Below are 26,783 nucleotides of genomic sequence, written 5' to 3'. Positions count from 1 at the left end.
TTAAATGTCGGGTTATATAAAGGGTACATTAATGGTATAAAACGTTTTCATAACATTAAATAAACATTTGTTGGTAATACTGCACAGCAAACACAAATGTTTTACAGAAAACATTTAAATATAAATGTTGGGTTATATTTAAAGGGTATAAAAACGTTTTAATAACATTCCAAAAACATTTTTGAAAACTTGGTACAAATCATTCTAAACAGAATGTTATTTTGGAGTTGAAAAAATATTTTGCAAAAAATGTTTGCCCAAAATATTTGCAATAACGTTTTTAAAATGTTTTCACGACCTTTATATAACCCGACCTTTAAATGTTATTAAAACGTTTTGTAAAAAACATTTTAAGAACATTTCTGTGTTTGCTGGGTGCAAATATTTTAACATAATGTTATTTAAGTGTTGACAAAATATTTGGCCAAAAATGTTTGCAAAAATAGTTTACGATGACATTTCGAAAACATTTTAAAAATATTGTTGCAGTGTGTTTTCATACAAAACGTTTTAAAACGATTTCATGACCTTATATAACCCGACATTTAAATGTTTAATGTTATTAAAACGTTTTTATCTAAACCAAAACCCAAATATAACTTATTTAAGGGGGAATAATACCCTGATTTTCATCAGTACCCCTCTTCTTTTTTTTCTTGCAAATTTATGAACTACATAAATATGTTCATCATCTCATGTCCTAAACTTATAAAATATCTCTACCTACAAAGTGATTTTAAACCATTTTAGATAATCATTTTAGCCCTATATATATTTTTGTTTACTGTAACCTAGTAACTGAGATGTGTGTTTCATAACAAACCATAATTTATTCTATTGAACATGTCCAAGTAGAATACATGAATAGAATACATTAAATCCTTTGTTATACTATCTATAGAAATGTACTCACTGATTATAACACTGAATAAATTAAATAGGCCTAATCTCTTCCACATAGACAATTTAATACTACACAATGTATGTATCTTCCATAATGTGTTGTTAGGAAAAGAGATTTAAAAAGGCTATAAGGTCATCAAAGGTCAGGTTATAGGTCAATTGGTTCAGGTCAAATTCAGGCATCAATTCTGAATACATGTGATAGTCTGTGATATCATACATGTCATAATGAGGCATCAATTTTGATATTTTGTCTGTTACTGGATATATAATGGAAATGTGTGAGGTGGATATACTAAAATACCTTGGGATGTAAATGGTGAGTACAATTTAGATTGCCTAGTTGAGATGGATTGGGCAAATAAATATAAAATAGTTACGAAAATCACAAAAATGAAGCTTACGGAAAACTACCTAATATGGTGGTATAGGTGACAAAAAATACAATCTTTTTCAACATTGCTGTAGTGTGGTTGTGATAACCTGTTACCTATGGCTTAATTAAGTTTCAGTGAAATAGTGTCGCCAGTTCAAAATACAAAATATAGCTCAACATTGAAAATAGAAGCATTTTAACCGGTTCGTTTTTTGATAGTTGTGGAGCACCAAGTTCATGAGTCATAAAAGAAATCAGGGACCACTTATTCCCATTTTACATATCAACATTATTTCCCCAATGTGTTAGCAACACATATCCAAAATTTTAACGAAATCCGTTGATAGTAAGCTTTCCAAAATGAAGTGAATTTAAAACATCAGTGATGTACCACTTTTTGGCTTATACCATTAGAAGCATGTACGCGTCATTGATACTGATGCCACCAATTGGGCTGCTTGTGAAGGTATTTAGCAGGTGTTCCTTATTTATTACTGCACTGCAAAAAACATTTTACTCAACACTGAGTGAAAAGGTCACAGCTCAACAGTTGAGTAAAAAATTACTCAACATTGAGCTCATTTAGGTCACAACTCAACAAATATGTAAAAAATTACTCATTTGTTTAGTTGTGACCTAATACAAAAAATTACTCAATGTTGAGTATTTTTTTACTCATTTGTTGAGTTGTGACCTAATATGAGCTCAATGTTGAGTAATTTTTTACTCAACTGTTGAGCTTTGACCTTTTTACTCAGTGTTGAGTAAAATATTTTTAGAGTGTGGCTACCTATCACATTGTTAAATGTTGTAAGATGCATTTTGACTTTGTAACAAAAGTGTGTTGTCATTTTCATACACCGGTTTTAGTGTGTTAATATGGTGAGTGCAAGTTAAGCAAGTGAGTAAATGAGTGAAGGAATGAGTCAAGGTAATTGAGTACTTTACTGTGAGTACTGAATTGAGTTTTAAAATGCACACTGCACATTGAATGAGAAATTACATTTGTGTATCATACACATAGGACACTGTTTTTTTTTAACCTAAGGCCAAAAAAACCACAAAAAAACCATGCACACAAGTATGAGAAAGCCATCCTTTTTACAGGCTTTTTTAACAAAAATTGCATCAAAAACCAAAAAGTGGGCTAAAAACAAAAATAATAATGTTGAAAATAATCCTGCATAGCTAGTCTTACTAAAACACACAAAAATGAAACATAGCACATACATTTACATTTACAGGCATTTATGGTGCCATTCACAAAGATACCATGGCGCTTACCAAAAATATAGGCCTACACAAAATGTCAAAAAACAAGAGAAACAGTTCAAGAAAACAAATGAGTTTTTAGCATAGACTTGAACACAGATGTGGTCGTCCCGGTCCCCGTGCATCCGCGGGTATTCATGCTTGTCGGTGAACTTTAAAAACACCCCCTTTTGCATCTCATTTCGCTAAGTTTTTAGGGGAAAAACACCTCTTTTTTTAGCGATTTGGCGAATTATTTGCCCTTCGACAATACCCCTATTTTCGCTAAAACGCGAATGATATTTCTAATATACTCTTTTCTGGCAGAAACGCCTCGCCTGCTCGATGGAAATACCCTTTTTTTTTCAATTTCGCGAACACATGGTTTGAAAAAACACCCCTTTTTGTGTGTTTCACAAACGCGCGTTTCTTCATCTGAATACACCCCTTATTTCGTGAAATTTTCGACGAGCATGAATACCCGCGGATGCACAGAGTGCGGGGACCGGGGTGGTCGTAGCAGATTTTATGTCCAAAGGTAGCGAATTCCATGCCGTGGCAGCTGCAATGTGAAATCTGGTTTTTTGCAAAATGTTTGAGATACAAACCTTTTTTTATAAGCCAACATGTACAGTGGCAGCACCACCGGGGGGGGCATGAGTAGGCAAATGCCCCCCAGTCAGACCACTCCCCCCCCCCCAGTAAAAACCGAAAATTTCACCTTTTGCAATAATTTTATGCAGAATTTGTTGATTTTGCCCCCCCTGAAATTGACTTTGCCAGCTCTCAGCCCCCTTGTATTGGAAAAAAATTCCTGGCGCAGCCACTGAACATGTAAGTGTTTTGTAACAAAATGTGTGCACTTCCTTGTAATTCACCATGTAAATGGCAATGAACTAAGAATCTTGCCTGGACTTACAGAAGCATAAGTTGCTTGATTAATAGAGACAGGCCATGTTTAGCATTAACTAAATCTATAAGAACAGTGGAATCGCCATGATTTTCTGCAGCCACTTTGGAACCAATGCTTGTTATTTTGAAAGATTTTCAGTTTCATTTCCAGGCATTTGTAGATTGCATTCACTAATGAGCAAAACAATCACAGTTCCGGTGTAGTCCTTCAAGAATGACTCTCGGCTTGAGAAGTTTAAAACTACAATGTATACTAGTATTAGCCTCGCTACTCGGCCTTGGCCTCGTTGTTCGGCTTCGCGGTTTGAACATGCTCGGCTTTGCCGAGCCCCCCCCATAGCCGTGGGTCATTCTTGAAGGACTATTCCGGTGGCACAGTTCTTTCATCTCAGTGTAACTATCTCAAATATTGACCTCAACCCTCTCCACAGCAGAGATGACATAAATAGTTCCAAATTTTCTTAATTAAAAAAATTCAAAATTGTACACTTTCATGGCCATATTTGGAATCAGCATGAAAAGTGCATTAAAATGAGTATAAACAAGCCCAGTATTGGTTGAGTGGTTCTTGAGATAGCTCTTGATATTTTGAGGAAATATCCCAAACTTTGGGAGGTTTTATGTTAAAGCCTATGGGCCGTAAAGCATAGGGAAAATGCAGTTTTTGAAAATGCGTAAAAATGTGCAATTTGCGCATTACCAATATGCATGATTTTTCTCCCCAAAAAGTTCAAATGTATGCAATATTATAATTTTCTTCTATATTTTCTTGCAAATTTTTGCAACAGCCTATTTTCTATACTTTTTTGTCTCGCCTGAATGTTCAGGGAGAGACTTAGTAATCACTATGGTGTGTGTGTGTCCGTGTGTGTGTGTGTGCGTGTGTGCGTGTGTGTGTTCGGAAAAAGCTTGTGAACGCGTTATCTTGAGAACCGTAAGTGCTATGATGATGAAACTTTATAGGGGTAGCATGACCAAAGGGTGTCGACCTGATTAGATTTTGGCGCAAAATATGGTAATTAAGTACCTAATTTGCATAATTTATGCGTAATAAGCAAAATACCTTGTGAACAGATTATCTGGAGATCCGTATGGGGTACAGTGGCGTAACTTGGTGGGGAGTAAGCGTGGCCAGATGTTCTCGACCTGATTAGATTTTCAGCGCAAAATATGCTAATTAAGTACCTAATTTGCATAATTTATGCGTATTTGATGCGTATCAAGCAAAAAACCCTTGTGAACAGCTTATCTGGAGATCCGTATGGGGTACAGTGACGTAACTTGGTGGGGAGTAAGCGTGGCCAGATGTTCTCGACCTGATTAGATTTTCAGCGCAAAATATGCTAATTAAGTACCTAATTTGCATAATTTATGCGTATTTGATGCGTATCAAGCAAAAAACCCTTGTGAACAGCTTATCTGGAGATCCGTATGGGGTACAGTGGACGTAACTTGGTGAGGAGAAGCGGGGCCAGAGGTTCTCGACCTGATTAGATTTTGAGCGTAAAATATGGTAATTAAGTACCTAATTTGCATAATATATGCGTAATAAGCAAAATACCTTGTGAACAGATTATCTGGAGATCCGTATGGGGTACAGTGGCGTAACTTGGTGGGGAGTTGCGTGGCCAGAGGTACTCGACCTGATTAGATTTTCATGAGGTCAAAGGTCACATACAAGGTCAAAGGTCAACTGAGGTCACCAAATCTTTTAATAATTAATTTTCAACTGTGCATCACATATCCCAATAACAGCTTGATCGGTCATGTAATTAAGGAAATATGACGACTTTAAGATAGTCGCTTTCTTTGTAAAGTATAGCAAAGTAGCACTTTCAATGAGTGATAACTCGTAAAGGAAGCATCTTTCTGTTTTGATTTATTTGATGAAATAGTTCTTTGGTATTGCCAAATTTGATTTTTCAGCACAACATACTTTATCCAATTTTGTGAGGTCAAAGGTCACATACAAGGTCAAAGGTCAACTGAGGTCACCAAATCTTTTAATAATTAATTTTCAACTGTGCATCACATATCCCAATAACAGCTTGATCGGTCATGTAATTAAGGAAATATGACGACTTTAAGATAGTCGCTTTCTTTGTAAAGTATAGCAAAGTAGCACTTTCAATGAGTGATAACTCGTAAAGGAAGCATCTTTCTGTTTTGATTTATTTGATGAAATAGTTCTTTGGTATTGCCAAATTTGATTTTTCAGCACAACATACTTTATCCAATTTTGTGAGGTCAAAGGTCACATACAAGGTCAAAGGTCAACTGAGGTCACCAAATCTTTTAATAATTAATTTTCAACTGTGCATCACATATCCCAATAACAGCTTGATCGGTCATGTAATTAAGGAAATATGACGACTTTAAGATAGTCGCTTTCCATGTAAAGTATAGCAAAGTAGCACTTTCAATGAGTGATAACTCGTAAAGGAAGCATCTTTCTGTTTTGATTTATTACTTTGATGAAATAGTTCTTTGGTTTTGCCAAATTTTGGAAGGTCATTACGGGGTCATCCGAGGTCACTCAGGGTCATCTGAGGTCAAGTTATTAAAAACTCGTATGGGCATGAAACTTGATGGGTACAGTCAACATTTCAAGGCAAATTTTGGAAGTTCATTTTGGGGTCACCAGGGGTCATCTGAGGTCAAATTAGTAAAACTGTCGTATGGGCATGAAACTTGGTGGGTACAGACATCATTTAAAGCCAAATTTTTGGAAGGTCATTTCGGGGTCATCTGAGGTCAAATTAGTAAAAACTGTTGGATGGACATGAAACTTGGTGGGTACAGTCAACATTTAAAGCCAAATTTTTGGAAGGTCATTTCGGGGTCACCAGGGGTCATCTGAGGTCAAATTAGTAAGAACTGTCGTATGGTCATGAAACTTGGTGGGTACAGTTACCATCGGCCAGATAATCGTGCCCAGCCGATAACCGCCAAATTCATTTACCTCTCTACCAACAGTTATCGCAAAAGCAGGCGGTCACAAAAGCAGGCGAGACTCGTGGTTCGAGAACCGCCTTGTTTAAACATGGATTCCATTGCAGATCATTATGGATTCTTGAATTCTTCAGATTTTTGGAAAATGAGTACACTTGAAAAATGGTTACTTTGGGCAAATCGTAAAATTTGCGGTCGGACCTAAAATGTGTGATTGTACCCAAAATGTGCAATTTTCGGTGTTACCTGTCCTTATTTTAGAGCATATGGTTTTGTGCCCAACACATTCAAAGGTCATTTAAGGGATGGGGTATGAACGTTTGGACAGTATTTATTGTGGGACATTAGAGCACAGCAGACATATCGAATTACATTCTGAATACGAAGAATGTCATTCTGATATCAAATAAGTTTGATTTTTTGAAATTCGCAATGTAATACACATGTTATGGCAAATCATTAAAAATTTATATTTTGATATTTAACAGTACTCAAGTAAACTTTATAAATCTGATGATTTATACTTAAAGTGTATGTAGGTGGGATGAAAAGCCCGACGATCAATTGAAAATTTTGTCCTTTCATTATTGAAGATATGGATTTTTTCCCAAATCACCAAAAAAATTAGGTCTTTTTGGGAAAAAATCCATATCTTCAATATGAAAGGTCAAAATTTTCAATTGATCGTCGGCTTTTCCTCCCAGCTACATACACTTTAAAGTGCAATATCAGATATTTATTTAGTAGGGTTGGCCACGGTCAAAAAAATTTTTTTTGCTGAGGTGAAAGGACTTTGGTTGGAGGTTACAAAAATGCATTTGAAAATTCAGCTGAAGTCCGTTGCCATGGCAACGGACCGATTTGTGTTTTTTACAATTTTTGCCTATTTTGGAGCTAAAAAAGTGAAAATTGCCCTTAAAAGGGCGCCTCGTTGCCTTAATATACAAGTTGGTATTTAAAAATAAATTGTATCATAAAAAGCCCCATCCTTGTTCTATCTACAAACGAAGTTGTGTTTCGAGATTCGTTTTTTAAATATCGATTTTGGACCTGGCAACACTGCAAGTTTTTCAAATTGAAAAATGCCATTTTTTACCGATTTTGGCGATACGAAAAAATAACTTTTGCGCTCACCTAGGATTTTGTCGTGATGGTTATTGGTAGAACATACCTTGCCCCCAACATATCTAATAAGAACAGCTTGGGGAAATTTATTTCTCTAAGGAAGGTGTTGCCAGAAAAACATACATTTTGTAAAAATTCAAAATTCTCATAAAAAGAAAATTTGCTGCATTTTGCCCTAGATTTAGCACATGTGATGTAATGAGTTGTATGTAGAGTCAGTTTATCATCATGGTCAACCATTCTGAATGTTTCGAAACAATAAATGAAGTTGAATTTTAATGCGGTGTTGCCAGATGCCGAAAATTATGAAAGCTACATTACGCCAAATAGCCCAAATAGGTCTAAGTTTTCATGTATGAATCTAGTCAATCCAGTTAAATCACGGTCTATTATCAATCATTTTATTATAATTTCACCTGTTCTGAATGTTTGGAAACAAAAAAGTTCATCATACAGTGTTGCCAGATGCCAAAACGTAGAAAAGTTATGTAAAATTCTGGTTTACCCTGTGCACCCTGTGTTTTCAATATATACAATTCTGGTTAACCCTGGGCACCATATTTTCATAAAAGGATTTTTTTTTAAAATTTGCCCCGAATTTAGTACATGTGATGTAATGAATTGTATGTAGAGTCACATTATCATCATGGACAACTATTCTATATGTTTCGAAACTTTAATTTAAATGCAGTGTTGCCAGATGCCTAATCTATAAAAAAAAATATGACAAGTTTTTATGTATGATAAACAATTTCTTTGATGATGCGTGTAAAATACAATTCATTTATAATAAATTACGATATGACCCCTTTAACCATGTTAACCTATCTGTTTGTTAGTTGTGAATGTTTAACATAGTGTTGCCAGATGCCAAATACTAGCAGACATAGGAGGATTTTGTAAAAAATACACCATACATGCCATACAATCTCAGAGCTTTTTAAATCTTGTACTTTACTTAAGGGCAGAGTAATGGGAGAGAACATGGACCTTTTCGAGCATCATTATTTCTGAATTGTATCTCCAAAGTATATAAAACTATACATTTTTGGAAAGGAAATGAGTCAAGGAATCCCATGGTGGCGTCAGATTTTCTCAAAAATCTCGAGTTTTTGATAAAATCACAAAAATCACTTTTTACCCCAATTTTTTGTGACAACTTAAAAAAAATCAGTTCGGAGTAAAAAAAAAATTAGTTAGCTTTTAATGAAGAAGAGACATGAACTTAGGGAAGGTTTTTTATTTTTTGAAATTCGTCTCTTTTTAGAAATATTCAAAAAACATGTGAAAAAGCAATTTTGTCATTCTATTCAGCTAAAAATTGCACATAATGGTGTATATTTTTGTTTAAAACAAATATTTTGAAAAAATGAGAAAACCTTCCCTAGACTTTGATGTACTCTAACGATAGTGCAAAAAGTTTACCTTTTGCTTGCATATTTTTCGAGTTATCTTGTCACAAAAATCGTGCAATATTGTCAAAAGTGAACTATGAGAAATTGACGTTTTAGTAAAAAATGTCAAAATTATGCACAAAATGTCCTTATATTTTAAAACGGCAAGACTTTCACGCTTGTAAAAGCTGTACCTGGTGCATGGTCTTAATATGCATCTTTTTGCAACAATGAATTTATAATGTCTGCTTTTAGTCATAAAATTCAACATAATTAAAAAATCTAAGTGGCATTTTGACTGCAAATTTGTGTTTTGTTTACACCGCATTTGCGGCGTAAAAACATACCGAATGCGCCTTGACTGCGTTGGACATACGCGCAGAGTTGCACGGCGTCACAGCGCCGCGAATCGCTAGCGTAATCACAATATTTCGCATTCAGCGCATTTCTGACTCATTATTTCCGCCAATTTACTAAGCTGTCTTGAGCCATGTGACTTTTTAGAGTTGAAAAGAGTGAAATAAATCAAGCAAAAATACGTGTAAATATTAACAAGTAGTATTTGATCAGTTTCAAGTGAAAGAATACATCTTAGTATTGATAAAAATCAAGAAATCTCAAATTCGGGCGTGGACGAATGTGTCTTCCATTACTCTGGCCTTAAGGGAAGGGGTATGAGCGTTTGGACAGTATTTATTGTGGGACATTAGAGCACATCAGACATATCGAATTGCATTCTGAATACGAAGAATGGCCTTCTGATATCAAATAATTTTCATTTTTGAAATTCGCAATGTAATACACATTTTATGGCAAATCATTAAAAATTGATATTTTTGATATTTAACAGTACTCGAAGTAAACTTTATAAATCTGATGATTTCTACCTAAAGTGTATGTAGGTGGGATGAAAAGCCGACGATCAATTGAAATTTTGACCTTTCGTATTGAAGATATGGAAAAAAATTAGGTCTTTTTTGGGAAAAAAATCCATATCTTCAATATGAAAGGTCAAAATTTTCAAATGATCGTCGGCTTTTCCTCCCATCTACATACACTTTAAGAATATATCATTATATTTATAAAATTTACTTCGAGGACTGTTATATATCGAAAATGTGAAAAATATCAAATTTTAATAATTTGTATTATATCGTGAATTTCATTATATGAAAATTATTTGATATCAGAAAGACATTCTTCGTATTCAGAATGCAATTCAATATGTCCGATGTGCTCTCGTGTCCCACAAAAATGCTGTCAAACGCTCAAAACGCTCATTCCGTTCCTTAACCACTTTAACATTGTCGTTATGGTTATTGGTAGAACATACCTTGCCCCCAACATATCTAATAAGAACAGCTTGGGGAAATTTATTTCTCTAAGGAAGGTGTTGCCAGAAAAACATACATTTTGTAATAATTTGTATTATATCGTGAATTTCATTAAATGAAAATTATTTGATATCAGAAAGACATTCTTCAGTATTCAGAATGCAATTCAATATGTCCGATGTGCTCTCGTGTCCCACAAAAAATGCTGTCGAAACGCTCAAAACGCTCATTCCCGTTCCCTTAACCACTTTAACATTGTCGTTATGGTTATTGGTAGAACATACCTTGCCCCCAACATATCTAATAAGAACAGCTTGGGGAAATTTATTTCTCTAAGGAAGGTGTTGCCAGAAAAACATACATTTTGTAAAAATTCAAAATTCTCATAAAAAGAAAATTTGCTCGAGGGCTGTTCTATCTCGAAAATGTGAAAAATATCAAATTTTAATAATTTGTATTATATCGTGAATTTCATTAAATGAAAATTATTTGATATCAGAAAGACATTCTTCGTATTCAGAATGCAATTCAATATGTCCGATGTGCTCTCGTGTCCCACAAAAAATGCTGTCGAAACGCTCAAAACGCTCATTCCCGTTCCTTAACCACTTTAACATTGACATAAACTTTCCAGTAAACATGTTTACAAACAAAATTGTAATTTCATTATAAGTCCTCAGTATCGCCAATTTTCATTTTTGTCTCGCCTGAATGTTCAGGGAGAGACTTAGTAATCACTATGGTGTGTGTGTGGGGGTGTGTGTGTGTGTGGGGGGGGGGTGCGTGTGTGTGTTCGGAAAAAGCTTGTGAACGCGTTATCTTGAGAACCGTAAGTGCTATGATGATGAAACTTTATAGGGGTAGCATGACCAAAGGGTGTCGACCTGATTAGATTTTGAGCGCAAAATATGGTAATTAAGTACCTAATTTGCATAATTTATGCGTAATAAGCAAAATACCTTGTGAACAGATTATCTGGAGATCCGTATGGGGTACAGTGGCGTAACTTGGTGGGGAGTAGCGTGGCCAGATGTTCTCGACCTGATTAGATTTTCAGCGCAAAATATGCTAATTAAGTACCTAATTTGCATAATTTATGCGTATTTGATGCGTATCAAGCAAAAAAACCCTTGTGAACAGCTTATCTGGAGATCCGTATGGGGTACAGTGGCGTAACTTGGTGGGGAGTAAGCGTGGCCAGATGTTCTCGACCTGATTAGATTTTCAGCGCAAAATATGCTAATTAAGTACCTAATTTGCATAATTTATGCGTATTTGATGCGTATCAAGCAAAAAAAAACCTTGTGAACAGCTTATCTGGAGATCTGTATGGGGTACAGTGACGTAACTTGGTGAGGAGTAGCGGGGCCAGAGGTTCTCGACCTGATTAGATTTTGAGCGTAAAATATGGTAATTAAGTACCTAATTTGCATAATATATGCATAATAAGCAAAATACCTTGTGAACAGATTATCTGGAGATCCGTATGGGGTACAGTGACGTAACTTGGTGGGGAGTTGCGTGGCCAGAGGTACTCGACCTGATTAGATTTTCATGAGGTCAAAGGTCACATACAAGGTCAAAGGTCAACTGAGGTCACCAAATCTTTTAATAATTAATTTTCAACTGTGCATCACATATCCCAATAACAGCTTGATCGGTCATGTAATTAAGGAAATATGACGACTTTAAGATAGTCGCTTTCTTTGTAAAGTATAGCAAAGTAGCACTTTCAATGAGTGATAACTCGTAAAGGAAGCATCTTTCTGTTTTGATTTATTTGATGAAATAGTTCTTTGGTATTGCCAAATTTGATTTTTCAGCGCAACATACTTTATCCAATTTCGTGAGGTCAAAGGTCACATACAAGGTCAAAGGTCAACTGAGGTCACCAAATCTTTTAATAATTAATTTTCAACTGTACATCACATATCCCAATAACAGCTTGATCGGTCATGTAATTAAGGAAATATGACGACGTTAAGATAGTCGCTTTCCATGTAAAGTATAGCAAAGTAGCACTTTCAATGAGTGATAACTTCGTAAAGGAAGCATCTTTCTGTTTTGATTTATTACTTTGATGAAATAGTTCTTTGGTTTTGCCAAATTTTTGGAAGGTCATTACTGGGTCATCCGAGGTCACTCAGGGGTCATCTGAGGTCAAGTTATTAAAAACTCGTATGGGCATGAAACTTGATGGGTACAGTCAACATTTCAAGGCAAATTTTTGGAAGTTCATTTTGGGGTCACCAGGGGTCATCTGAGGTCAAATTAGTAAAAACTGTCGTATGGGCATGAAACTTGGTGGGTACAGACATCATTTAAAGCCAAATTTTGGAAGGTCATTTCGGGGTCATCTGAGGTCAAATTAGTAAAAACTGTTGGATGGACATGAAACTTGGTGGGTACAGTCAACATTTAAAGCCAAATTTTTGGAAGGTCATTTCGGGGTCACCAGGGGTCATCTGAGGTCAAATTAGTAAGAACTGTCGTATGGTCATGAAACTTGGTGGGTACAGTTACCATCGGCCAGATAATCGTGCCCAGCCGATAACCGCCAAATTCATTTACCTCTCTACCAACAGTTATCGCAAAAGCAGGCGGTCACAAAAGCAGGCGAGACTCGTGGTTCGAGAACCGCCTTGTCATTTCAGATATTGCTGAAAAGTTGGAAAAGAAATTGGCCAATCAAATCTTTTCAATACACATACACTCTTTACCAGTGTTCCAATTTCATGATTATATGACCAGGTATTTGATCAAAAAGTGTTCCCAGTACATACGTTTGAGTTTAACAAGACATTCTTGATGTACAGGCGTGGGGTATACTTGAAGTACAGGTATCTGAAGAGGGGAAGCAACAAGTTACCCCAAATCACAGCAGCAGGTAGTGGCTGGGCGCTTGAGTGTGAATAATTATGTATTTATTTTGGAAGGTTCGTGTTTGTTCTCAATTTTGCGGTGTTTTCCCCAAAATTTAACATTTTTGGTGATATTTCAAAAAAGCGACATGCCAAAGACAAATCGTTGGGCACATACTTTGTTATTGACAATGCAGTTCGTTTCCGCATACCTTTGTTACCATTCGCTTTGGTGATTTCCTAATATTATCAATTTTGTGATTGCAATTTGGCGTTTTTAATATGTTTTAAGTTTACCAAGAAATTAAGAAAAATATCTGGTCATGGTCGTTTCAGAATGTCATTCTTTTGCAGGCAACATAATGCAGTTTGGCTCACGATTGATGTCGTATTCCTCTATGTGGGTCCCTTGATGATAAAATTATTTTGAATTCCTTGTAACAACATACTAATTTTCGTCTGAAAACAGGGGACCCTTCACAAACACTTGTAAGGGGGGCATGATGCAAAAAATTTCATCGCGAACATTTTTCGCCCCCCCCCCCTTTAGAGACCTCAAAGATTTTAGGGTTCCCTTTTTGACATGAAAATTATGGGTCAACCCCATAGAAAAGCATATAAACTCAATTTTCCCGGGCAATTTTCCCAGGAAAATTTCTGGTCATTTTTTCAGGCCCCCCCCTTAGGAGGGTCAAACATTTTCAGCCCCCCTTTTTGCATCAGCCTCCCCCTAACAAGTGTTTGTGAGCGGTCCCCAGGGTTTCAGTTTAAACAAATAGTTTAAGGGTCATATCATAATTTATTATAATTTAATTGTATTTTAGATGCATCATCAAAGAAATTGTTTATCATACATAAAAACTGGTCCTATTTTTCATAGTTTAGGCATCTGGCAACACTGCAAGTTAAAGTTTCGAAACAGAGAGAATAGTTGTCCATGGTGATAATGTGACTCTACATACAATTCATTACATCACATACATGTACTAAATTCGGGGCAAATTGGAAAAAATGTCCTTTTATCTGTTTATGAAAATAGAGTGCGCACGGTAAACCAGAATTGGTATTAAAAACACAGGGTGCACAGGGTAAACCAGAATTGTACCTTTTCTACTTTTTGGCATCTGGCAACACTGTATGATGAACTTTTTTGTTTCCAAACATTCAAAACAGGTGACAACTATGATAAAATGATTTATAATAATAGACTGTGATTTGACTGGATTGACTAGATTCATACATGAAAACTTAGACCTATTTGGGCTTTTTTGCGTAATGTAGCTTTCATAATTTTGGGCATCTGGCAACACCGCATTAAAATTAAACTTCATTTATTGTTTGAAACATTCAGAATAGTTGACCATGATGATAAACTGACTCTACATTCAACTCATTACATCACATGTGCTAAATCTAGGGCAAAATGCAGCAAATTTTCTTTTTATGAGAATTTTGAATTTTTACAAAATGTATGTTTTTCTTGCAACACCTTCCTTAGAGAAATAAATTTCCCCAAGCTGTTCTTATTATATATGTTGGGGGCAAGGTATGTTCTACCAATAACCATAACGACAAAATCCTAGGTGAGCTTAAAAGTTATTTTTCAGATCGCTAAAATCGGTAAAAACTGGCATTTTTAACATTTGAAAAACTTGCAGTGTTGCCAGGCCCGAAATCGATGTTTAAAAAACGAATCTCTAAACACAGCTTCGTTTGTTGATAGAACAAGGATGGGGCTTTTTTATGATACAATTTATTTTTAAATACCAACTTGTATATTAAGGCAACAAGGCGTCCTTTTAAGGGAAATTTTCACTTTTTTAGCTCCAAAATAGGCGAAAATTGTAAAAAACACAAATCGGGCCGTTGCCATGGCAACAGACTTCAGCTGAATTTTCGAAATGCATTTTTGTAACATCCAACCAAAGTCCTTTCACCTCAGCAAGAAAAAATTTTTTGACCGTGGCCAACCCTACTAAATAAATATCTGATATTGCACTTAAGAATATATCATTAGATTTATAAAATTTACTTCGAGGACTGTTATATATCAAAAATGTGAAAAATATCAAAATTTAATAATTTATCATAAAATTTGTATTATATCGTGAATTTCAAAAATGAAAATTATTTGATATCAGAAAGACATTCTTCGTATTCAGAATGCAATTCGATATGTCTGATGTGCTCTAATGTCCCACAAAAAATACTGTCAAAACGCTCATTCCAGATCCCTTAATGGATGTATAGTCATATTGAGGTTATTGAACTGTGTACTGACAGATGAGGATGTTTGAGTGATCATGTAATTTGGTGATTTTTTTAAATATGATCTTCGTTGAATTCACTTGCATCTTAAAAGCTTTAAATGCACACTTTTGAGAAGTGATACATTTTGTAGGCCTGCTTTGGTTGAACAATTCCATGAAAAGTTTTTTGTTTGCAAAATGTTAATTGTTTTCCACAAAGACAATATTTTCTAGCTTTTTTTTAATGTAAATATTAGAGATAAAATTCATTGTAATTTTCAGACAAGAAAACAAATTTTAAAGTCATATCTGAATCATGTATTTTTTTTATCACTCTTCTATTTTCCCAACACTTTTTTGTTATTTACATGTATAGCTACTATAAAAGCTATTTAGGTTAAAAAGACATGAATAAGTATAAACTCTTTAAGTCTGAGTGCACTTATAAATGTGATGTGATCAAACATAATGAATAAAATATCAGAGAGTTGAGATCATACAGCCAAGAGTAGTACACACTCGCAGATTGTTTTTGTCTCACACAATGTTAGTTTTTACCATCAGGTAATGCGCTTTAAATTTTGAGCAGAACAAATCAGGTAAATATGAAAGAAAAAATTAATTTCACTGCCTAAATGGAATTTGATTTAGCAACTAACTTGCTCATTTTGCTCAGGCTTTACTTTTCACTTGTTAACTTAATGCAAATCAAAACTTAACAGATATGTTTTGCATCATATGTGATGAGAAGCTGTCAGCAATGATACAACTGTACTGTTAATAATGATACAACTGTACTCACTGATATCATGATTACCATCTTACTATGTCACTATTCTGTATAGTGTTATGGGACCATTAGTGAATGTATAAATAGGCTAGCTTAGAATTTTATCAACTTCAATATTTTCTTGATTATTTTGTCAATAAGTTGGCAAGTTACGGCTTATATAAAGCCTATTATGTGCAAGCCCATACGCAGGATTCTTTTGTGGCTGCTGATTTTGAAAAAGTAGCCCGGGAGAGAAGGCAATTTTGGGAAAAGTGGATCTTCTCAAAAAAAAGCATGAAAAACAGGTTTTTTGCTTGCAGTGCTCATAAATTCTTTTTTGGGGGACTTTTTCATACTTTTGCAAAATTGGGGGGGGGTGGGGTGGTGTGGCCATCCCCCATCCCCCGTGTAACAGTTCCTTGCTGTACTGTTTAGTGTTTAGACAAATGTGCACATGCACCTGATTTGTGAAATTTTAGTCCAAATCAACTAAAAAATTATAAATTTGAAGAAAAAAAATCTTGTCTAAATGTTGAAATTGCAGACAACTATTTTGATGCATGGGCAAATGTACATAAATTTGGTTATAATTCATGAATCCATTGAATTTGAATGCATTTTGATATCATTAATAGAGTATGACATGCAAACAAAGTATCAATTTTCATAATAAAAACACAAAACTTTGTGCAAAATTCAATTTTTTTTTTTAGGTCAACTATGAATGATCCTATCATTTAGGTCTAGGTCCAGGGACACTACAAAACCGAAAAAATAAATAACTTTAGAGCGCTAACCGCACCATAGCTGAACCATGTGGCTTCGGCAGTATATTGTGGTAGGCCTATACCTACAATTGAAGCATTTTGAAAACTTGACCTTTGACCCCTTCATTGCCCCTTAATGACCTGAAATGAATTTTAAAATATTTGCAACATGTTTAGAATGTCATAAGAATCATTGCGTTTAAATTTCAGCTCTATTGGAACATTTTGAAAACTTGACCTTTGACCCTTTATGACCCCTTAATACCTTAAATGAATCTTAAAATGTTTTTAAAATGTTTAGCGTGTCATAAGGATCATTGCATATAAATTTCAGCTCAATTGGAGCATTTTGAAAAACTTGACCTATGACCCCTTAATGACCTTAAATGAATTTTTAAATATTTGCAACATGTTTAGAATGTCATAAGGATCACTGCGTTTAAATTTCAGCTCAATTGGAGCATTTTGAAGAACTTGACCTTTGACCCCTTTAGGACCCCTTAATGACCTTAAATAAATTTAAAAATGTTTTAAACATGTTTAGAATGTCATAAGGATCATTGCATTTAAATTTAAGCTCAATCGGAGCATTTTTGGTTAAAATGACCTTTTTTGACCCCTGTGACCCCTGGATGACCTCTGACGTTTGGAAATATTTTTATTATATTCTTTATGTTTTTCTCTTTCATATGACACCACTCATGGGGTCATACCTTTGGGGCATTTAGAGATATGTACATTTCAGACCAAATGGTTAGTTAGGGACCTAGTAACCTAGTAACATACACAGTTATAGGCTGATACCATTTCATGGTTCAGCAAAAAAAAATGTTCACCCAAAAACAGGGTGGGACTATACTCGAGTCAGTACAGTACATTAGTTATAAATGATATTATACCAAAAATATTTTTGGTTTTGTTCAAATGAAATCATTTATGTTTACCAACAAACCTGATGAATCTATTTACTGAATTACGTTAATTGTATATCTACATGACTAATTACTGAAGCTGTGATAATTTATATCTCTCACTTAACCAAGTTGGTGCATTTATTTTCTTGCTCTGCAGTAACAATCACAGAAACACAATACATCATGTAAACTACACAGATGACAGAATTAGACGCAACTCGTATTCTACAGAAGTAAGAAGTGAAGTCATCACACACATAAGAGAAAGCTAGTCAAGATGATAACGTCAGCGGCAGTCAGAGAGTGCATGACAGTGGGACCTTCAGTTGGGAGTAGGGTCTCTTACAATCCGCACCCACCATTTGCGGTTGACAGGCCCAGACCTCAATCAGGTAAGATTGGGCAATTTTTTTATAAATGCAAATTTCAAAATTTAAGATTTTTGAGTAAGGTCTTCATACTCAGAATTAAAGCAATTATTTAAACAATTTATTTATTTTGGCATAAAATTAAGATTTGAAAGTTACGTTGGATTTGAGAAAACATTGAATGAGTTGATGTGAATTTCACGATGATGAGGAACTTCTATTCTAAGAAGTTACTTTCTACTGTTGATATCAATGGTAATGAAGTAGCCTACTACTGTATACAGGCATCAATTTTAATGTAGTAGTCATTTAGGAATTATCTGCTGCTGATTTCAGTGTAAATAGTGTAAATTTTCTACTGTTTATCAGTATTGAAGAAGCTATCTACTTCTGATAAGCATTGATGAAGTACTTGCTGCCTTATGCTGATATCAGTGTTGATAAAAGTAACTATCTACTGCTGATATCAACATTAATGACGTACTGGATATCTACTGTTGATATTAGTGTCAATGAAGTAGTTAGCTAATGCTGACATCTGTATTGATGAAGTAGCTATTCACTGATGATAAATCAGTAATCATGAAGTAGCTATCTAATGCTGACATCAATATTGATGAAGTGTCTGTCTACTGTTGATATCAGTATTGATGAAGTAGTTGTCTACTACTGATACAACATTGTTGATGTAGTAGCTGTCTACTGCTTATATCAGTATTGATGAAGTAGCTGTCTACTGATGATATCAGTATTGATGAAGTAGCTATCTACTGCTGATATCAATATTGATGAAGTAGCTATCTACTGATGATATCAGTATTGATGAAGTAGCTATCTACTGCTGATATCAGTATTGATGAAGTAGCTACCTACTGATATCGGTATTGATGAATTAGCTATCTACTGATATCAGTATTGATGAAGTAGCTATCTACTGATGATATCAGTATTGATGAAGTAGCTGTCTACTGTTGATATCAGTACTGATGAAGTAGCTATCTACTGATGATATCAGTATTGTTAAAGTAGCTGTCTACTGCTGATATCAGTATTGATGAAGTAGCTATCTAATGATGATATCAGTATTGATGAAGTAGCTGTCTACTGCTGATAGCAGTATTGATGAAGTAGCTATCTACTGATGATATCAGTATTGATGAAGTAGCTATCTACTGATGATATCAGTATTGATGAAGTAGCTATCTACTGCTGATATCAGTATTGATGAAGTAGCTGTCTACTGCTGATAGCAATGCTATTATTGAATAGCTATCTGCTGCTGATATCAGTATTGATGAAGTAGCTGTCTACTGCTGATAGCAATGCTATTATTGAATAGCTATCTGCTGCTGATATATGTAACAAAATATCAGTATTGATGGATTATTTAAAAATACCCATGTACCGTTTACCACTTAAACTTAAAGCAACGTTTGTGATAGGAATGATGCAGTTATCCTTGAAAAGTATATACCATTTCTAATTAATCTTTAAAGATATCAAACAATTTGACATTTCTTCATACAAATTAGATACATGTATCAGAATTACTGGAAAGTCAATTACAATTGTACACTCTGCAGAGTCTGTATATCGTTGTATTTTGGGAGTATCAGTTGCATTTGTAAAAGTTGTGAATTACAACATTAAAAGGCAGTAAGGGGAGAGATGTAATGCACATTACAGTTTCTTGTTCAATTGTGGTGTGTATATACATGTATTTGTGTGAAACTGACAAAATAACAAGTCAGGGTTGTTTGATTTAAATCATGCCGATTTAAATCACTGATTTAAATCAACTTTTTTCATTTTTTACCATTTTTGATCAATGTAAGTTAAATTCTTTCTTAAATTGACTGTTTTACTCCATTCCTAATGTTTCTACAACTTTTGGATACAATAAAATACCTTTATGGTGTCACTTTATCTATTGCTGAAAATTCATCTTCAAGGTGCAGAATTCAACAGGTTTTTTCCCCATGATTTCAGCAAAATTTTTCATGTGCAAAAACATGTTTTGATATTTTTGTAAATAATTGGTAGGATTGTGCATGACTAGCATTCCACTGGTACTCTTTTGACTTTATCATGGGGTATAGCAGTTATTGGAATAAAAAAAATCAAAAAAATCGATTTAAATCAAAAAAATCTGATTTAAATAAAAAAATCTGATTTAAATTTTAAAAAATCTGATTTTTTTGATTTAAAAAAAAAAATCAACAACCCTGTAACAAGTAGAGAATGCTTATTTAGATTATATTTAGATTATATTACATTAATTAGAAGTACTGTGAAGTGGAAATTACTCATTAAATTTAATATTGTTTTAATACCTTGGATTTATTTTATTGATGTAGTTTTACCCATATCATCATGATATTTATATGTATAAAATGAAACCGTGCAAAATACCATCTCATGTTAGACTAGCAGGTTTGTGCTTAAATGCAAATTAATTGCTATATAAAATTGTTGGCCATTTGATGTAACCTAAGTTTGCACAAAAAGTAAAATGTGTGCAAAATGTCCTTGTATTACACAGGTCTAATTGGTGTACATCTATATAAAAAAAAATATATCACATTATCAGCTGAATGAAGTTAAAAAAGTGAGTGAAATTGCAGCAATGCAAAAGATCAGTCGCTCAAAATTATCACCTGAATATTGCATTGTAAAAACTATTGCACATTCAGGCTTGAGAGCTATCTGATGGTTTCAATTGATAATGTTAAAGATATGTGCATACTATTATTTGATACCTTGATGGGCTCTCAATCTCTGAGTAGTTGTTAAATGGTTATGGAATGTTCTGGGGTGGTCAGCGACAACATGTAAAGTGTGTTTAAGCTTGTGGATCAACGTCAAGGCATTGTCTTGTGCATAGCGGACTATATTGCACTTTTTATTATTATTTGCAAGCACCAAGTTTAAAGAGTATATATTGGAAAGAATTTAAATGATAAAACTGTTGTGTTGTGATTCTCAAGTGCTTTTTACCACTTCACCAGAGCATAATTTAATTAAAACATCAAACTTATGTTGCAGCTAGATTCTGCTGCATTTAAATTTCAATGTAACTGATGCAAATAACATGTTTTGAAATCCAAGTATTATTTTAAATTTACATTTTGTAAGAGTTTGATAAACACCAAGATGTATCTCAGAATTACAGCTATAGTTTGTCTTTTCTCAAGTTGAGAGTAATGCCATGTTGGATTTTGCAGTGGTAGATTTGAATCGGTGCAATTAGGTATTTTCGTCTCAGGTTTACGCATTTGCATCGCCCACGTACAGACAAATCGCCCTTCTACGCGCGTGTACACACACCCTGTGGGATTAGGTTAGTGCACACAAATGTGAATCTGTCCCTGAAAATCCAACATGGTGTTACAGTACTCTCAACTTGAGACGAGGCAGATAACATGAAAAATATTTACTGAAAACCAAAGGGAGACTTTAATCTTAAATATTGTGTTACATTCTTAATATTGTATTCAATGGTGATTTATGATGAGCTGTGTTTATGCAGTATGATTACCGGTAATCAATGCTTAAACTAAAGTGTACAAAAGCAGAAAATAATGAGGAATTTGAACTTTTTGTCACATAAAATTACCACTCTACATGTGACCATAGGCCTATGAATCATGATGTGACATTGTCATTTTTAAAGCATGTAAGCTGTCCACTAACTTTGTAAAGAAATCTAAAGTTTATTGCTTACAACAATGTTAACTTCTGGGTTTCGATGTAATGGGTCATATATTCCCCATTGGCTTACAACTGGTTTTTTTAATTGTACATTGTGTATATTGGGCTAAAAAAAAAAGGTTTGTCTCAAAGCTCAGCAGCATGATTTGTAAAATCGCTCGATTTGAAAAAAAAAAGAAATGCAGAATTTTTTTTTCTTCAAAAAACCATTTTTTTTTTTTTCCAGAAAAAATTCAGGAATTTTTAAAAAAAAACCAAAAAAAAACCAAGACGGAAATAAAAAAAAAAAAAATCGCATTTCGCATTTGTTTTCAAACCACTCGTGAGCTTTGAGACAAACCTTTATTTTTTTTGGCCTTGTATATACACAATGTACTATTGATACATGTACAATTAAAAAAACAGTTGTAAGCCAATGGGGGGAATGACCCATCACACCGAAACCCAGCCGTTGTTGTAAGCAATGAACTTTTAGATTTCTTTACAAAGTTAGTGGACAGCTTATGTTTGTTTAAAATAATTAATTGTGTGTCGACCACAGCAAAATCTCTTTTACAAGTATAAACAAATACAGAGTAAAAGAAGTACATCATGTACATGTAGCTTGAGTTTTTGAAACTCTGTCCTGTAGAACTGTAAATAAAATGCAGCAAATATTATGAAGTTGAACTGAACTATCTCATGAAATATTTTACACCTATATGAATTGTTCACAAAAACATGCTTTTTTGCATCTTTTTTTCAGCACCAATGAGAAGACAGCCTGCAGGCACCAAACCAGTATGGCACGATTCCCGTGCAGACACGCACACAGTCAAACATAGAAAATTTGTGACCTCATTACGGAACAATGGCAATAAAAACAACGAAAGCTATGTGAGCAAGAGGGCGCCATTTGCAGGTAAGTTTGAGGATATACACTATGAGCGAAAATGATCTCATCTCCAATTATAATGCCAATTTCAACAACATCCAGTTGGCAAGTATAGCTTGGATTTTGATGATTTTTTTGTAGCCAATACACTCAAAGGTCATACTATGCATGTATAAACAAATTAGGGTTAAATGACTGCATTTCTGGAATTGGATAATGATAATTTGTCATAAAAAGAGCCAAAAAAACTTTTTAGGAGGGGGTGATATCCTGCAGCCTATTCCTTAAACAAACCCCCCTAAATGTTCAAGCACCTTGATAGTTGAGGCACCTTGGCTCATGCTTGATCCAGGGTGTATCGAATGAATTACACCGTCCCTTGAAAGATTAAAAAGCCTAGTGAATGCTCATCTTGAACATATAGTTTGTTTATTCATATCTATTGTTTTAACTTTGTGTCCAAGTTTAACATTGTAATCTTTATAGAATTGCAGATATTCATACGTAGTGGTAATAACAATGAAAATTATTAATTTAAACTTCAACACTACTTGTTTATTTCGCTTACAGAGAGTGCTTTCAAAGAACTTCCTCGTCATCAACACGAGGAAGTTCCTCGAAAGCACTCCCGGTAAGCAAAATTAATAATTTTCATTGTAATCTTTGCAAACCAAAACCAAAAAACCATCAGTATTTATTTGCATTAAACAGTTCTACTCAATCCATTCTAGCAACTAAAGTGTATCTTAATTTTTCGGAATAATCCTGGTATACCCTGCGCACAAGTATAACCCTAATCCTAACCCTAACCCTAACCCTAAAAAATAAGGTGCACTAGGGTAAACCAGAATTGTACCAAAGTATAATTTAAAAAAAAATTATTTTCCCTCCATATTTATATTTTAGCCCACCGATTACACACCCTCAGTGAAACGGCTAAAGGAGACAGATTTCTGTACCCAAGAATAGAAACCGGTGGCAAGAAGATGTCAGTAACAGAGTATAATGCCTTTGGAGATCCTCATTTATCAGACTATTTTGCCAGAAAGTTTGGTTTAGTTTCACCTTCACCACCACCAGGGGTATGTATAACATGAAAGTGTGTCGTCTGCTGAGTGCTCTTTGCAATGGGCTATTCCCTTTATATTCCACACTCCCCCTGTGGAAGATTTTGGAAATATCTGTCACAGGGGGAGTATGAATTTCAAATAGAATGAGCACATTAGGCAGTTCCAGTTGAATTTCATATACCCTCTGAGAAAAATTCAACCTGGATCTTGCCTGAGGGTGAGTTGGAGCTAATGTGTTCATTCCATTTGAAATTCATACTCCCCCTGTGGAAGATATTTCCAAAATTTTCCACAGGGGTGGGGGAAGTGTGGATTTTTAATGGCAGCCCAATCTTTTGCTCAACAAGTAACTTCAGTGATATAATTGAAAGAAACAGTGTTGACTGAAAGATGATTATACATGCAGTGGCATAACTAGGGAGGTTGGGGCAGCTTCCCCTACCCCTGTGAGAAGTCTTGCTCCCCTGTGGGATGCTGGCCACCTTGATATTTGTTTGTGGTTTTAGTCTATTTTTGACCATTTTTGTTACCCCCCCTCCTTGACAGTTGCTTTGCCCCCCCCCCCACCCATTCTGAAAAAGTCCTGGTTACACTACTGCATACATGCATCACCATATTGTTAGGATCAAGCGCAATGTTTTCTTATCCTCAGCAAATCAGGTTTACTCTGTACTTTTTAACACGAAGGGTAAACTCACACACAATAGTGAGTATTTGTATTTTGCAATCTCTTACAAAGTCATGTAATTTTGAAGCTTTCATTTGCAAGTCTAACTTTGTTGCAGTAGGCCTATGTAACTTTATAGTAATTCCAAATGGAGTGTACCCCCTGTGTTTTTAGCTAAGAGCTTGAAATTGAACAACAACTTGCGCATTTGAGCTTGAGTGTTATACCAAGGTTTGAACACTCAGCGTGCATTTTTTGGCGCAACAGGTTGCACACAGACTGCAAACAAGAATGCACAGTGAATCAAAGTTTGCCAGGTGTATAGCAAAATTATCAGGAGGAATACTTTTTTTGCCCTCCATGAGCAACACTCTTTGGTACATGTACCTCATTGATGTTCACCACACTTTATTTTGCTATAATACGCCTGGTGAACTCAGCCCATCAGTGCTGAAGAAGTGATGCTCGGATGAGCCACAAATATTTCATGTGAGTGTTTTTTCTACTTGTGTGAATCTAATAATATTTAAATGCTTATCTTTGTTTCAATTAGGGTCGGAGGAGACCAGCCAGCGCTAGTAGTAGACTTAGCAGTGGAAGCAGCAGGAAGAATGGTCCAGATGTACAATATAAAGTGGTTGTCAAGACTGGTGATAAGAAGAATTGTGGAACAACAGCAAATGTAAGTCAACAGCAGGCATGGGAATTTTTTTGCCCAAATTTCCATGTTTTTTAAATCTTTTTAGCCTGTTTTAAGCATTTTTGCCATGATTTTACTCACTTTTTCCTTTTTTCAGTATTTTATTGAAATTTATTCTCATGCTTGCAAGAGCTGTGACAGTAAACTTTAAAATATAGCAGGTGTACAGATCAGGGTTCGTTTTTTGCCGGCAAAAACCTGTTTTTGCCGTTGCCTGTGGCAAAAACCTGTTTTGCCTAGTTTAAACCAGCAAAAATGGCAAAAACTGGCAAAAAACTTGTATATAGTAACTCAAATATTAAAAAGTAACACAGAAAGCTCATAAAACAGTAGCACACAACTTTTAATGAATCATTCAACATATTTTTTGTCTCAACAAGTCCTTAAAATGAAAAAGTTTTGAATTTGATATGCCACATTTTGATTGAAAGCACTTGAGCAATGAAAACGCATACCTTTAATTTCTAAATATGTTACTTATAATTACAAAATCTGGCCTTGTTACACTCAGGAAATGATTTTTGTAACTTAATAATTAAAATTGAGATGAACAAACTGAACTATAAATCACTTTTTTAGTCTTTGCCATTTTGTCGGCAAAAACTGTTAAAACCGCAGTTAAAACCACGCTTTTTTTTTCACCTGTGGTAAAACCTGCGAACCCTGGTACAGGTCATCTCAAAATATTTATAATAAATTTCTTTAAACCTTTGACGAGAGCGTACTTCTGTGATGTTAACAATTAGGCGCAACTCACAACGCGTACAACACTTATGGTGTTGGAATTAACAACAAATATAACATGTAAAGAACACATGCTATGCTATAGTATTGGGAAATGCCAGTACACAATGCCTTTGATACAGACACTGCAGAATCTAAATGTTGATGTTGAAAAGCGAGCTTTTTTCAATACTTAATTCAGGTCGTCACAAGGGGACAACAGGGTTGGCCACGGTCATTCAATTTTAAAGCCAGCTTTTTTTCTTAATCATAAAAACATGACCACTTTTTTTTAAATAAACAAATAAGAACTTTGTGTCTAAGTAAGTTAATTGATTATGTTATAATCAACTATCACAAACAGGGGCGTAGCCAGCTTTCTTGGTCAGAGGGGGCAAAATAAATGTTTGGAGACACAGACAGAAAAATAAATGCAGTTGCATCATACAATTTTGTATTTTGCACTATTTTGGCTCATGATCAGGGTGAATTTGGGCTCCTTGCCCCTTTTCATTTCCTTTGCCCTCCAGATTTTCTCTTTCATTTTTTTTTTTTTTTGTCAAAGGGGCACTTTTTTCTTTCATTTTTTGTCAGGGGGGCACTCTGCCCCCTCCCCCCGCCACCCTGCTGGCTACGCTACTGATCACAAACAAATAAGCAGGTAGTTGAAATGCAGGAATTCTATTAAGCATAACAAGTTTGTTCAACAGACATCTTATTAGAAAGCAAATGAAGGCAGGCTGTCATGACTGTCAATACAGTCAATAAACCTAATGCTACCTTGTTAAGGGGGTACTACACCCATGTGGTAAATTTGTGACTATTTTTGCATTTTTCTCAAAAAATAATAATCCACTGGT

General features: G+C 34.8%; 1 protein-coding gene across 1 annotated transcript in view; it reads left to right on the top strand.

The window, feature by feature from the left end:
- The window catches only part of LOC140166610 (lipoxygenase homology domain-containing protein 1-like), a 138,682-nt gene that overhangs the window by 15,383 nt on the left and 96,516 nt on the right, over positions 1-26,783 (top strand). The window contains 4 exon segments of the mRNA XM_072190111.1: positions 17,968-18,202; positions 22,635-22,790; positions 23,670-23,845; positions 25,054-25,182. Of these exon segments, the coding sequence (XP_072046212.1) occupies positions 18,088-18,202; positions 22,635-22,790; positions 23,670-23,845; positions 25,054-25,182 (576 nt within the window). The 5' untranslated portion in view covers positions 17,968-18,087.

This window comes from Amphiura filiformis, chromosome 12 (genome assembly GCF_039555335.1).
Source record: "Amphiura filiformis chromosome 12, Afil_fr2py, whole genome shotgun sequence".
Classification (NCBI taxonomy): Eukaryota; Metazoa; Echinodermata; class Ophiuroidea; order Amphilepidida; family Amphiuridae; genus Amphiura; species Amphiura filiformis.
Note: the sequence above shows the minus strand (reverse complement) of the source record. Positions and strands in the feature narration are given on the sequence as shown.